The 15442-nt window shown below is 49.4% G+C and overlaps 1 protein-coding gene across 4 annotated transcripts in view; it reads left to right on the plus strand.

Moving 5' to 3' along the window:
- The first annotated feature begins 13156 nt into the window (after nucleotides 1–13156).
- Ptpre (protein tyrosine phosphatase receptor type E) overlaps nucleotides 13157–15442 on the plus strand; it is a 101925-nt gene continuing 99639 nt past the window's right edge. For 2 of the 4 annotated variants that reach the window (XR_007343208.1, XM_048791386.1), the window contains exon 1: nucleotides 13157–13592. Coding sequence is in view for 3 of the 4 variants with exons in the window: in XM_048791386.1 (XP_048647343.1) it covers nucleotides 13479–13592 (114 nt within the window). In the remaining variant the exon portion in view is untranslated. The remainder of the gene's footprint in view (nucleotides 13593–15442) is intronic. The other 2 variants (XM_015498399.2, XM_015498398.2) reach the window with 2 other exon arrangements.

Below are 15442 nucleotides of genomic sequence, written 5' to 3' on the forward strand. Positions count from 1 at the left end.
ATCCAAGGCGTAGATGCTTCTAACCATGATGGGCAGGTGGGCAGAGGTGACTGCCACCTTGTGGCTAGGCTCTCAAGCCCCTCTAGGGAGGTGGCACATTGTGGCATATTCTGCCACAACTTCTCCCTCCAGCCCTGTGACACAGGGGTGCCACGGGCTGGTGTTAGATGAAATACTGACTTGTGTCTCTAGGGACTGAATTGTTCAAAACACCTTGCTTCACAAAAACGCTAAGACTCACGCTCATCATGGCAAGGTATCTCCCCTGAGAGGGCCCAGGAGGGGAGGGGAATCACCTGGCATGGTCGAGTTTCTTAAGTTTAATGGGTGTGAGGTGTCAACCCATTTTATGATTAGCAAAACTGATGCTCAGAGACGCCAACAAGTTGTCCAGAGCTGTGTAACTGAAGAGTGGCCCGCCTGGGAGGTGAGGCTGGTGGTAGACGCTCTCCACCCAGGGCATCTTAGAGACCTGTAGTCTGAGCTGTGGTGGGAGGGAGCTCCTGGGCGGTTCCTGAGCTCCCGGGCAGCGCATTTTGTGCCAACTTATCCAAGTTCCAGCTCGTGAGTCAGAAATAGTTATATCTCCCAATAAAATATGTGGCCGAGGAAAGCACAAAAAATGATATTTTTGAGTGGATCGTTTTGGTCATTTGTATCAGAACACACAGATGATTCTGGTTTTAGAGTGAAGCATGAAATGAATCACGTTCTTGAATCCTTAATTGATTGTACTTTTAAGAGAGAATAGTGAGCCAGGTGTGGTGGTGCACACCTGTAATCCTAGAGACTGGGGGGCTGAGACAAGAGGATCAGCAACTTAGCAAGGCCCTAAGCAACTTAGCAAAACTCTGTCTCAAAATAAAAAATAAAGGGCTGGGCATGTGGCTCAGTGGTTAAGTGCTCCTGGGTTCAATCCCTAGTACAAAAAAAGAAAAAAGAGAGAGAGAATGGTAATTCCTGCTGTGCATTTTCATGGACTGTGTTCTATAGTATGTGATAATTAAAAGCCTTATGAATTCATCCCCTTTAAATGGTCTCTGTATTTTATACTGAGAAAACAAAGAAAGAAAGCACCATCATTTCTGGCTAAAAAAAAAAAAAAATGGATCCACTCTTCAAGCCTTCTGGGGAGAATATTGATTTTTCTAGATAAACTCATCCCTATTTGCCTTTTTTTTTCCCACCAAGATTCATAAATTGTATTTGTGATAGCCTCTGGACTTCTGGTTACACAAAACTTCAAAGAAGTTTAATTCCAGTGATTCTCAAACCTCCAACATCCAGGTTGGCTGTTTTCCCTTATTTCTCAGCTTAATCTCACATAGCATCTGAACAAACCTTGAGATTCCTTTCGTGATCAGGGAGCCCTCCTCTGATGGCCCTGCTTGGTTTATCTCGCCATCTTCCCGGCTCTTGCTTCTGGACCTGCTCCCTCTCTCCGTGAATCTTGTTTGCTGTTGCTAGGCCTGTGTTTGTTTCTGCTTGGGATTTCTGAGCAGGAAGGAAATAGTAGAAAACTGAACACAGATAAAGCGACTCCTCCAGTGTCTCTAGATGTGCACGTCATCGTTGGTTTGCATGGATCCCTCCTTCTTTTGGAGAGATTCCAGTTCTAAGACCCATTTTCTCTTTTTCACATCGTTAGTAGTTTTTCTCTGCCCACTGAGAACCGTTTCTTCTGTCTGGGTGGCAGCTTTGCTGTGCTGGCTTAGATAAGGGTGCCTCCGGGTCTGAACTTAGAGGTGTGTACCTGGAGTTACCTCTACCCTCAAATTACATGTTGGAAAGCACAGTGTTTGGTAGGTTAGGACTGCACTGATGGAGTCACATTAAGCAACCAGCATTCAGCTTTATATTATCTCTCTCTCGGCCCAAATGTTATGGCAGAACAAAGCATGGAGGAGATGCTCAGAAGTTAAGGCCGTGGTAAATCAACTTTCACCCTGGAAAACAAAGATTAGCTGTAGAGCTATGTAAAGTGACATGTCTATTAAATGCAGAGATTGTTGTGAATAGATTTATGTGTTCAATTTGTTTGCAATTGTCAAAACCTCATTAATAGTAAGCCCAACGACACTGCTCGCTGATTCTAGTCACTTTTAAATTACACTTGTGCTACTCAATCTAAAAGCAAAATTAGTTCTTGGACGGTGTACATTTCAAACTACAACTCTAAGCTATTACATTTGGGGGGAAGAAATTTAATATGCATTGTAAAATAAAATTAGGAAGTACTTTGCATTCATGGTTGCTTAGGTAATTTGGTTCTGTCAACGGTAATTTTTCAGGTTAATTTCTTCCATGATGTTTGCTGTGTAAATAATAAACTTGTAAATCCCTTTATACATCTACATTATTACATAAATCCTTAATATTAATGCAAGAAAGCATAACTTAGATGTATGAGTTGTGTGGAAAATATATAATTTTTTAAGTGATCAGAGAAGATAGATATTTCTCTTTAAAAAAAATTATTTAGGTGTCTACGTGGGTCTGGGACTGAGGACACAAAGATCTGTAAACCCTATTCTCTGCCCTCAAGGATCTGCTGACCTAGTGTGATGTTTTCAAAGGGTTCCTGGGAAGACTTGCCAGTCATGGGTGGGTCCGCAGGAGCTGCAGCCTGCAGCAGGTGTCCTGAGAAGGCGGAAGAGAGTCCTGTGGACCAGAGACCCTCTCCATCAGGCCTGGAGTGTGTCAAGCTCTGGACAACCTAGTTCTGCATTGCTCAGGGCCTCCTGAGGGCTTGGAGAGAATTCAGAGGGTCCCCGAGTTCAGAAGGGAAATCCTGCATATTTATCTCCACATAATTGGTTTCTTTTGTAATTCAATGGATTGCAATGTGCCTTGAATTTTTCTTTTTTTAAAATTCATTTTAAAATTTGCCCACTGTAAAATTCACTCTGCTTAATACATGCAGCTCTGTGGGTTTGCCACAATTACGACACATCATTTTATCATTTAAATAAGCGTCCTCTTGACGGGCATCCTGACCTCAGACCCTGTGACCTGCCCTTGCCCTGCCACCACCCATTAGTCTAGTGCTCACCATTTTGCCTTTCTAGTGATGTCCTGTGCACGGAAGCGCACGGCAAGCAGTCTTGGGCTCTGGCTTCTGGCACCAAGGGTTAGAGTCGTTCTTGTGGTGAGTGACAATATGTTCATGCCGATGTTGCCAAGCAGCAGTTTGGTGTGCGCCTAGGCCACCATTGGGGCACCCATTCTCCAGCTGGGAGTCCTGGGGGCTGTTTCCGCCTGGGGGCACCTAACAAAGTGGGCAGGGCTAGGTCTTCTTGCCGGCTGTCTTCCTCAGCCAGGTACTGTTTGCTTTCCCACCAGCACCGTTGGAGGACTCCAGTTTCTCTGCCACTTTGCAGACACTCACTATTGTCAGTTACTTTTTTCCTTTTTTTTTTTTTTTGCTTTTCTGTAGGTGAGTTTCATTGCAGTTTTTATTTGCATTTCCCTCATGACTGCTAGGTCTATTTGCCAACCGATTTTCTCTTTTAACAGCATCTATTCAGAACTTATGTCTGTTTTATAATTGAGCTGTTAATCCTGTGTGTTTAACTTTTTGCAATGAAAAGAGTTATCCTGACACTAAGGACCGTGAAAAGGGACACGTGTGTCCCCAGTTTTGCATTTTCTCGTGGCACATCTGCCTTGCTCAAGCACTGCCATGTGCTGCCTCCTCTGTGGCCTGGTGGAATACCAGCACCACCCCATCCCCCGTTGTCCTGTCCTGCTACGTGAGAGGGATCTCAAGACTTCAGCCTGGGGGGGGGGGGGAATGGCTCCGGCCCTCCTTTGCAGGGAGCCCCAGTGCTCTTCTTCTGCTTTGATCCATGAGATTCCCAGCCCTCTTTGATTCTCCACCCCAGCAAAGGAATCCTTCCATTTTTGTGTGAAAAATGTGAACTAACACATTCCAGGAAAGTGATCCCATTCCACCTTTTGAATTCGGAGTCTTTTCTTAATGCAGGACAAAAGCGTGAGGGTGTTCCATGGTTGTTTACGGTTATTTCCACACCACCGTGGGCTTGACATATTTTTCTGCCTTGATCTCTGTTTATTCATCACATCTTCCTGTGGGAACTCATCTCCTATCAAAAATGCTTTTTATCTGTTTGAGATGTTTTTTAAAAGTCTCTTATGGACCCTTTTAAGTAGGCAGCCAAGTTTTGACTTAGTCATATCTGAATTTATGAGTCAAATTTCAACACGGTCTTCAATGGTTAGCATCTTTAGGACATAAAGCTTATTTATAACCAACATATTAATTTTATTTTGCAGTTCTTCTATTAAGGAACATAAGGCATGGAAAATTGTACTGCGTTGTTTTTATTTTAGCTCAAGGAAAACCCTATTTATGATTCTCTCTCTTCCCCCATCAAAAAGAAAAAGAAGTTGAAAAAGAAAATTAACTGCAATCTAGTATTGAAACTTAATGTGTCAAGCAAATTGTTCTTTTGGAGTGAGCTTTCGTGATAAACTGATGTGCTAAATTTTATATTTGGCAAAGTGCAGGCAAATCTATGCAAATATATGTTAATTGCTTACAGTTTGAAGTATAAGATAAACAAAGAAAGATTTTTTTACCCTTCAAGCGTGTACAGTACCTCTGGGAAAATGAGGTGTCACAGGCAAAGGGGCAAGAGCGGTCGTAAAGACACAGCAGGACAAGTCCAAGGCCCTCTCTTCTCGTGCAGGCCGTTGGCATCACTTCTGCTCCCTTCACACAGGCAGTAGACACCGAGGGTGGAGAAGGCCCCTTTGCATACCTGTTTGCACAGGTATGAGCTCAGCCCCCCTCCCATGCGCCCATCAGACTCCCATTGCTGCTGTGACAAATCACCATATACTCAGTGGCTTATGATGGTGCTCATTTCTTTTATTAATTTTCCTCTATTTTTAAACATTTTTTGAGGCAGGGTCTTGCTGTTTCCTAGGCTGGCCTCAAACCTTCAGTCCTCTTGCTTCAGTCTCCTAAGTAGCTGGGACGACGCTCATGCGCCGGTTGGAAACCCAGGCACAGGGTGGCTGCCTGGTTCTCTGCCCAGAGTTTCACAGGAAGAAGGAGCTGTGTCACGTGTTCCTTTCTGAGGCTCAGTTCCATGTGGCTGTTGCGCTGAGGTCCCTTTTTCTGTGCTGGCTTCACAGTCACCAGGTGGGAAGAGTTCTTCTCCCACTCCTCACTCTTCTGACCCACTTCTGCTCCTCTCTCTGGACCGTCTGCTATGTGACTGCACTGTCTGTCCACCCAGGCCACCAGGACACTCTCCCTACTGCCTGGTCCTCTTGTTAGCAAACTTAGCTCCCTCTGCGAAGTCTCTTCCTAGCAGTACCTAGATTAGTGTTTGGCAGGGGGAAGTCAAGGGGTGGAAATCTCAGGGGACATTTTAGAATTCTGCCTTCTGCCTCTCACACACACATAAATACAACACGACAAAATTCAAGGTTCTCCTGAGTGACTGTTTGCAGCAAAATGATCTGTTTCCATTTCGGAGACAATACGTGCTGGGGTAATTCTGCGATGTTTACCCATTTGGTGTTTAAACCTTGTGCAGTGCGTTATGCATGTCTTTAGGAATACTCTTTACATAAATTAAAATGATTTTCTCCTTCCTGAAAACTTTGCAGCTTGCCACGCATTCTGGATGGAAGTGAGATACTGTTTACACCATGGGCCAAATTAAACTCTGGGAGAATGCTGATGTACTACGAAAATGTGCTCCTGGGTATGGCACATTTTAAGCTTCCTGGATCTTTCCTTGCAAACAGAATGACAATTTAATATTAAAGGTTCCCTGATTACACTATCAAGAACATGTCCAAAGTTCCCTGGCATCTGCTAGGGAAAATCATTCTAAGCACATCTCATTGTTTCCTCCACACCTTGCTCAGGGCTGACCTCTCTTAGCTGGGACAGATGAGTCCCCTCATTTGCTGAGCAGGAGGGCTTCACATTTGGGGCTAGAGGGTCTGAACTACAACTCTCTCCAGCCCCCCAACTCCAGATGGGCCATTTGGGCAAGTCTAGTGGTTTCTTAAGCCTCAGTGCTCCCATCGTGGAAATGAATCTCGACTCTAGAACGTAAGTTATGTCTAAGAAAATGCTTCGTAACCTTTGAAATGCTAGACACCTGCTAATTAAACACACATGCATTCGCACACACAGGCACACTTGTACTCAGCTTTCTTTTTCACAGTTGTTTTGAAAACTTATAGGATCGTGAGGGTAGATGAGGTTTCTGAAGTGAAGGCTTTTTGCAGAGGACAGTCTCGGAAACACTCGCAGAAAAGATGCAGCTCCACCTCCTCCTTTTCTTGGCATTTTGAACCCGTTCACCCAGGGCCAAGCGCCCGCCACTTCTGCAGATGAGCTGTTAGCTTCCTATGGCTTCCAGGCTGAGAGCCCAGTGTGGATTTAGTTGCGTTAGGATGGTATTCTTGTCCTCCAATGTGTAGAATGTTTGTTTGCTTTGGAGAGCGAGCCCCACTCCCTGCTTTTTGGGGTATGCCTTTGAAATGTATCCTTTGAGAAATAAGATGCTGTCCTCAAGTCCTATTTGGCTACCTCTCCAAGTAGGACACCCAGGTTTCTTCTTAGAAAACCTGGAGATGGCTTGAGTCCTCTGAAAGCCTGCTGCTTCCCCGAGGACAGGCCTGGCTTTGGGACGATGGGACTCTTGAGTCTGGCTGAGGAAACACAGGTGCTGACTGGAGATGGAAGGCAGAATCTGGAGTGACAGGAAGCCGGGCCTCCCACCCTCCGTCTTAGTTTCTTTGCACAGGGAAGGAAGAGAACTATGTCCCCATCCCTCTGGACCAGTGCTCTGCTGAGGGTTCAGACACCTGAGAGCAAAAGAGCAGGGACAGCACCTTTCCTACTCTGTATCATCACAGGGCTGGGTGGGAACTTGCTGAAAGGGGTGAGTAATCCTTCCAGCCTTGGTGGTGGCCTGTCCAGAAAGAGACCCTCATGTGTCAGGGGACTTCAGGGGCTCCAGTCCTGGGTGCAGGGCCTGCTGGGAGGCTTTCTTCTCCAGCCCTGCCAGGAGAGGGCTGCTGGCATCTGGGGTCCCTGTGAGCATCCCATCTCCATCTTCTCTCCCTCACTGCCTCTGGCTCACATATCCCTGTGGCATTTGCAAACCCCCTAGTCAGCCGGTGCTCCCATCTGCATCTGCCCTTCTCTCCTCCCGTTTCCATGGAGAGGCTGGCACAGGGACGGTGACTGGCGGTAGATGCTCTCTGTATCCCCATGCAGGGGACCATTCTGTCCTGCATCCCAAGCCGGCATCTGGATTCTGCTTGTACTCCCAGTGCTGCCCCAGGGCAAACCCCCATCTCACTGGCAGAAACCGCCTCCACCCTGGGCGCCTTTGCTGACCTGGGCTGCAGAGCTTGGAGATTCTCACAGGGTTATGATGGAGGCACCAGGTCCTGAAGGATCCCTCCCTGGGGGCACCAGTCTCTCTCCAGGCCCAGGCACAAGGTCTGCTATAAGCCCAGACATTCACAGAGACCACACCCAGGGTGCTCGCTGAGGCAGAGGCTCTTGGGTGGACGGACTGAGACTGTGAGGCTGGCAGATGAAGATTCCAAGTGTCCAGCATGAAAACTCCCCTCTGCCCCCAGGCACCTCCGTCCTCTGTGTACAGGCATGAGGCCTGAATCAGGCTGGCCCCTTCAGGGGTGCTCACCTCTGCAGCTTCCCTGGCTGCAGCCCAGTCCTTGGCTCCTCCTCATACTCAGTTAACTCTATTTCTTCCTTCAATCTAAAAATTAACCCCCTACTTGTAAGACACCCAGGGGGCAATGTTACCTTTTGCATGGTGAAGTATTAGTTTCTACCTGTACTTTATTTATTTATTTTGGTATTGGGGATTGATCCGGGGCACTTTGCCCCTGAGTTACATCTCCAGCCTATCTATTTATTTATTTGGAGGCATGGTCTCACTAAATAGCTTAGGGTCTCATTAAGTTGCTGAGGCTGGCCTTGAACATGCGACCCTCCTATCTCATATCTGGAGTTACTGGGATTACAGGCATGCACCACCATGCCTGGCTCTGTCTATACTTTGAAAAACCACAAAAACACAAGCTGTGAAGCTCCCTCCCCATGGCATGGCAGAGGCAATCTCAAGCCCTTGACAAAACCATCTAAATGGGCGTAGATTTGGAGGTTGTTTGAAACATAGAAGCAGTTTGAAACTTGACATGATTTGAGCTGTTTACAGGTGTCTGTGGTAGCTAGTGAACAGTTGGCAGTGTAGATGTCTGGCTTGCCTGGATCAGGAGCCCTCACCTTCCTTTCTGACCGAGTCCCCAGGGCCTCAATACCTTCTCTCTGGCAGTAACAACCTACTGCTAAGAGGTCTTTGGAAGTGGGTGGGGGACGGCATCCTGGACTCTCCTGGTTGAGAATTGTTCTAGTATCTGTGAGGACTTCTGTCACCTCCTGACGTCACCCTTGCAGGAACTCACAGAGAGGTCTAGCCCCACTTTACAGAAGGACAGGGGGCTGAGTGGTGTCCATAGTTGTTCCAATGCTAGCAAGCCTCCTGAAGAGCTGGCTCTGAAACCCTGGCCCTGTGTCCACCGTGGCCCTGTACCACGTGTCCTGGCCCACGGAAGGTTTGGAGGGATGAGTCTACTGGCTGTTCTTGCTGGTAATGAGCTGAGGGCCTCTAATTCCAGTTTGGTTGGATGATGACCCGGTGATTATTGGTGGTGTTCTTTAAAAGACATAATTCATGTTCTTGGCCTGGGCTGCCCATCACCGTGGGTACTGGGAGCTGAGGCTCACACCCGCCGATCTGTCCTTGCTCCATAGGCAGCTCTGAAAGTGCCTGGGCGGGGAGCTGGGGGCAGAAGGAAGGTGCACCTGTAGGGTCCTGGCCGCATCATTCCCAGGAAAGGATCAGAGTCAAGTGTGTGACTTAACTTGTACTTGGTCACGTGGGAAGGCCTTCTGCAAAACCCCCACCCCTCCCAGAAGAGAAAGAAAGGCATCTGCTCCTGAATCATCTGATTGGAATTCCTCCCCAGCCCCTGCACATCTCACTTGTATTGGATGTGTGGGAAATTAGGTGATTGGCAACTGCACGCTCGCCCCGGCTAGGCCATGAGTGGAATGGAGAATGAGAATGGGTTCTGTAAGATGAGAGGAGGTCCTGGCCATGCCCAGGCCAGGGAGGGCAATGGGCAGATGAGGAAACAGAGGCCCCAGGGCCGATTTCGGCCCATGAAGAATTCCTATCTCTGTAGAGGAAGAAAAAGTCTTCCTTGCTTAAGCTTTGTTTCTTAAATAAGCTACTCGTAAGGTGTGTGTGTGTGTGTGTGTGTGTGTGTGTGTGAACTCCATGATCTCTGATTCAGGCACATTAATAAAGATATCAGAGCTGGGCACAGTGGCTGTAATCCAAGCAAGCCAGGAGGCTGAGGCAGGAGGATCACAAGTTGGCCAGCCTTAGCAACTTGGCAAGACCCTAAGCAACTTAGCAAGATCCTGCCTCAAAAAATGACTGAATAAATATAAATAAAAAGGGCTGGGATGGAGCTCAGTGGTAAAGCACCCCTGGGTTCAACCCCTGGTACCAAAAAAAAAAAAAAAAAACAACAATTCCAAAAACCAAATATAAGAATAGTATTCAAGTAGATAACTACTTTTCACATTTTTAGAAGTAAAAAGGAAACGTTGTCACCCCTCTCTTTTCTGGAGTGGCAGCCTGGTTGGGTCTCTCACTGCTTTTAGAGGTCAGAAGACCTAGATGCTTTGAGGGTCTGCCATGGCCGGCCACGCGGGAAGCTGCTTCTGTGCTGGGAACCCTGCCTCTGTCTCCTCCATGAAGGGAACTGAGACTCTAGAAAGATCACTGAATGAGAGAGTGGTTGTGAGGGGCCAACAGAGCAGCCCCCCAGCACGGGAGCTGGGAAGAAGGGTCATTTAGCTAAAACACTTTTAGTTCTGGATCCTGGAGCATAGATAGGCCATGACTCTCTATGTTGGTAGAGAGACATTCAAAAAAATAAGTTCATATTTTCTTCAGTGCAAAATATTTTTAGAATTAATATTGCTTTTTTATAGCTTGCTGAAGGTATAACATATGGATGTTACTGGGGTTTTTTTGCTACAAGTAGAAATTATGTAAATTGATTTAGTATCAGTGCTATTGTAACTGGAGTTGGTAAAATAGAAGCTGGTCTAGTCATCTTCAGGGAAGGCTAGGAGACCCCCATCTCTCCCCTCAACCCCGTCTGGACCCTGGGAATCGCAGGGTGCTCATATTGGGGTGGAGTAGAATGTTGTGTGATCAGATCTTCCCTGAAGAACTCGAGGAACCCTGGATTGTTGGCTGCTACAGAGAAATTTCTCTTCCTTTGAGCAAAGTTTTATGAATGCCTCTCTGAACAAAGGCTATGAGCTAATCCCCATCATTCATTATATTTAAATAGCATAACATTCCAGTGAAGTGCTTTTCCAGATGTTCCAGCAAGTGAAACCATTCTTTTGTGTTTCATGTTATAGCTTTCTCAGTAAAATATGGCTTTGGAACTTTTTCCTAATAAAAGGGAATCATGCCATCAATTAAAGAATTCATCTTAGGATCCTTTATTTTTTTGTCGTTCTTTATTTTAAATGCTTCCTGTTCTTCCGCAGCAGACATCCAGAGCCTGTCAGCTCCAGCCTGGGGAGGGGAACCCAGTGTGGGGCTTTTCCAACAGGACTCTCACTCTGGAATCCGCTGTTCCTGAGTGCACCCGCCAGAGGCCCTTGCTGTCGTCAGCAGCTATCACACAGGCATCTTCCGGCCTCAGTCAAGTAAAGATCCCTCCACCCCTGTTCAGGGGTCTGGCTAGAATACGTCCCTTCCTTCTTGGGGATTCTAGCCCTGCCGGGGAAGTAGCTTTGATGAATGAAAACTCAGAGTGGCCCCAGGAGATGAGGAATTCCATGTGGCCAGGAATTCCACATCAAGGATGTGAGAAGGGCTTCAAGGCCAGAGACCCTTAAATTGAGCCCGGATGGAACCTGAAAGGAGAGCAGGTGGGGACAGGTGGACACAGAGGAGCAGAAAGAAGCAGCTCAGGCAGGTGGAGACAGCAGGGAGGGGCCAGGACAGCAGCGGAGAGGGGAGGGGGAGGCACGGGAAGCAGCGTGGGGAGTGGAGACAAGCTGCCTGTGGTGCCCAGGACCTTGGCCACTGTCCTGACCCTCCTGGCCAGCCACCCTACTCACCTATCTTTCTAAGAACCCTGCTCTGAATTTGGATTTTCCTTGATGCTTCTTGCTCCCCTCATGCAGCGTGGGGAGCAGGTAAGGGCTGGGCTGTCTAGCCCTCCTCTGGGCCAAGTGCAGAGCCACAGGCAAGAATGGGGACACATCCCAATCTCATTAGCACAGGCCAGCTGTCACCAGTGGGGAAAAGGCAAAGAAAACAGGAAAACATTGATGCTTATCTGCATGAACATCTCCCTGGGAATAAATAGGTGAGCATCTCTTGAAATGCAGGCCAAGGCTCCCACAGTCCACCCAAGGGTGTTTTGCCTGCCCTCGCCTGCCCCAAAGCAGGTCACGTGTCAGAAGGGAAGAGCAGGAGAAGTGCAAAGACAGCCGGGAGTCCAGGAAGATATTTTAAGCAAACGGAATCAAGGAATCATGTCCCATCTGCTAGCAGATGGAGCCCGTGCAAATCATCAGGGGAGATAAATATTGAGGAAATGAGGAGGTCAGGACTTCAGATGCCGTGTTGATGCCTGTCTAAAATGAATTCTTTTAAAAACAAGTTTTTCTTAAAATTAGATGACATCCTTGGTTTAAAAGAAAATTAACTACAAACCTATGCATTTGTGAGCATGCAGGTTGATCCTTTGCCTTTAGAGTCAAAACCAAAATTATGTCCATCTACAGAGGAGCGACGGACCCACCTGCTGGATGAGACAGACAGTGAATACGAGGCAGTCATGAAAAAGCAGGAAATCCTATCACATGCTCCAACAAGGACCGCCCTGGAAGGCGTCATGCAGAGGGAAATGAGCCAGGCATGCAAGGACGGTGTGACCCACCCCTGCAAGGCCCCATGAGGCAGGGTGGAGGCGGGGGGAAGGGCCGTTTGGGTTGCCTGGGGATGGAGGCTCGGGTGAGAGGAGAAAAGGAGCCAGAGCTGGAGGGTGGTGATAGCTGCGAAGTGACCTGGGTGCCCTTGCTGCCACCAAACTGCACATTCCAAAGGGAGAAAATGGTACATTTTATGTGATGGGACTGTCACCACAGCTTTAGAGGATCCCACCTGAGCAGGAACTGGAAGCTGCACCCCTGGTCTGGGGGCCGGACTGTCATGGGCACAGCTCCCCTGGCGCAACATCCAGCCTCCTCTGTGCTGGGCACGTGCAGCGCTTCCTTCCTTCTTCTCAGAAGCAGTCTGCGTTGCGGGGGCGGGGCTACCTGAGTGACGCTGTGGCCTAGACCTCGACTGTTTTTCCATGATTGTATCCTCTTCCTAACCACCAGGCAGCGGCACATCCTGTCTAATGGAAACAATCAGGCTCTTCCAACTCCAGAGAGGGCATTTAAGGAGATCATTCCTAAGCACGTGGTTCAGAGCAGAGCTGCTCACCAGTGTGTGCTCTTTCTGGTACTGGAGAGACTGTGTTCATCACCAAACTTCCAGACTGTGTCAGAGAATTCAGTGTTTCCCTTAGCTACCTGTAAGAAACCCCCAAATGTGCCTACTGCCAGCCCTTCCTCCCTGTGAGCTGTGAATCAGGAGGGCATGGCTGGTCCTCTCTCAGAGCTCCTTCCCACTAGCCTGGAGGCTTTGGGCGTGCTCTGTGGCCCCATGGATTCCTGGACATTTGTGTCCACGCATCCTGGGACTTTCCTGCCTGTTCCCACAGGGGAGGTGGTTGGGAGCAGGCTGCTCAGATCTCCTGGCCTGCCTCAGAGTCCTGTTTAGAGGAAGCCCAGTGAAGCCACCTCCCACAGTGAGACAATGGGGCAGTCACTGTGAGGTCCCACCCACCACAGCCCCAGGAAGTCCTGCTGCCTGGCCTGGGCCAGAGGCCTCCAGAGCAGCCTCGCTGCCTCTGAGTCCATCCTCTGGAGCAGATGAAATTGGAGACCCCTTCATGTGTAGCTGGGCAGCACCTGCCAGGGGCGTTTTGTCTGCCCTTCCTTGACTTAGTTCCAGACCTCCCAGTCCTCCCATTTGCCAGTCTCCCAACAGAGGTAGGGAAGCCCGTGCCTCTGAAGCTGGACGGTCGGCTGCAGTGGCCACACCAGAGCAGGATGCACCCACAAGAGTGGGCAGTGTTGGGCGGGTATATTACTTGTGGGACACGTGTGCTGACCTAGCTATAGGCTCTGGGGGAAGAAGGAGGAAGTATTTCCCATTGGTACAGGGGCTGGAAAGTCAAGAAGAAACACGGGGCTGTCGCACCACAGTGGGAGCTGCGTCTGTCAGGGAGGCATGGCAACCAGCGGCCGAGCTTGGAGCTCAGGCCAGGGTGGGGCAGCAGAAAACTGGGGCCCAGTGCTGCCAAGACACCGAGAGCCCAGGGAGGTCCAGACAGCAGAACAGGAGGTGAGAACTGGGGTATGAAGTGGGACTGGGAATTAAGAGGAAGACCAAAGCAGCGTGTCACGAAGCTGCTGATGGGCAGGAGCTCTGGGAGGTACTAGGCATTCGGATGAGTTAGTTGGGGCTGGATGGCCAGGTGGAGGGATCTTGGCATGGATGGATGGATGGATGGATGGTGGGTGATGTGCCCATGGATGAAAGATCAATAAGGCTAGAAAAGTAGACAAAGACCAGATTGTGAAGTCCTCTTAGGAGTTTGGGTAGAGTGCAGAAATCCATTTGAGGAGTCTAAGCAGGGGGAAACAAGTGGAACTGTGTATCTGAAAGATCCCTCTGGCTCATGTGGTTAATAATCTGCTGGAGGAACAGGCTGGAAACGAAGGCACGTTCAGGGGTTGTTGCAGTAAGAGATCACAATGGACCTGAAATGAGCACCAGTGGAATGGAGAAGGTGGCGGGCTCCATGGAGCTGAGAAAGTGTAGTTCCCGGGAATCAGTGGATGGTAAGAGAGGGAGCCGTCCAGGAAGACCCCTAGCGAGCCGGTAGCTGGGGAATGGCAACACCTCCCATCCAGGTAATAGGAAAGGAAGAGGGAGAGAGAGGGGTGCTTATGGCTATCACAGGCTGGACCCAAGGCAGGTTCCACCCCTTCCTCCTTCCTTCCTGCATCCCCAGAACTGGGTGTAATGCCGCTGTGTGTGGTGTTTGAAGTTGTTTGATGAGTAAACATGGAGCTGGGGTTACGCAGACTCTGAAGGGGCAGAGCAGGGGGACTGGGGCCCTGGCTGGTCAGCATGGAGAAGCTTTCAAGGTGAACTGATAGAAGGGGAAAGGCCAAGGTGACGTGCCAGTCAGACACTGGGCTCCTTGCCCTTGGGCATCTGTGTCTCGCTCTCTGCTCTGGATACTCATCTGAGGAGGCCCCTCTCTCAGGACCAATGCCACAACAGTGAATGCCGTGCTTCCAAGGAAGCTGATGGGGACAGAGTGTGTGCTCCTCCTCCACAGGAAGAGGTTGGCAGTGAACCAAAGACTCTCTTAGGACACATCCCCAGGGACATAGGTCAGGTGTCCCCAGGATAGTCAGAGGCCCCCAACAGTGGGACACTGGGGCTGAGGACCCTTGTTCTCTCCAGGCTCCCAGAGTGGAGCTCCCAGGGTGGGGGGCAGGAGCCCTTTGGCTTTCTCCTCAGTGGTGCATTTCCTTCTCCAAGCCTCATTGCCCCTCCCTTCCCAGCTGCTGCTGTGAGCCAAATGGGCCTAGAAATACCTTCTGACTTATCCTCCGACATCACTGACCCCTGGACCCTCACTGCCGTTGCTGGGGTCTCCCAATTGCCCATGTTGTGGTTCAGGAGAAGGTTGTGCGTCACCTTTTCACGATGCTCTGCCTCTGACTAGCATGCCTCTGGGTGTCCTCTGGGGAGCTCGCCCCAGGCTCTGGGCTGCACCCAGAATCTTGAGAAGGAGGAGACCCAAGAGGAGATTTGGGAGGAACCCAGCAGAGTGCCGGAAGGTGACTGGAGAAACAGCATCAGATACCAGGTCAGAGAAGGCGTCGGTGAGGTGACGCTGGCAGAGGTAGAGGAGGCTGCAGTGGTGTGGCTTCCTTCTTCAGAGTCCTTCCTGGAGGACAGGAAGGGAATGGGGCCCCTTCAACCACCTCAATGTGGACGGGAGTCCAGCAGATCCCTCCATGCTCCAACAGGAGGAGGAGGGTCCTTCTCGTTTCTCACTGTCACTCTGCAAATATGCTGGCTTCTAACAATCGGAGGCAGAGGCCACTTAGGAGGTCTCCAGCTAACCTTCAGAACGATGTCGTGGAGCTGCTGTGGCCAGACAGCCTGCCAGA

The sequence above is a fragment of the Marmota marmota genome, unplaced genomic scaffold (genome assembly GCF_001458135.2).
Source record: "Marmota marmota marmota unplaced genomic scaffold, marMar, whole genome shotgun sequence".
Classification (NCBI taxonomy): Eukaryota; Metazoa; Chordata; class Mammalia; order Rodentia; family Sciuridae; genus Marmota; species Marmota marmota.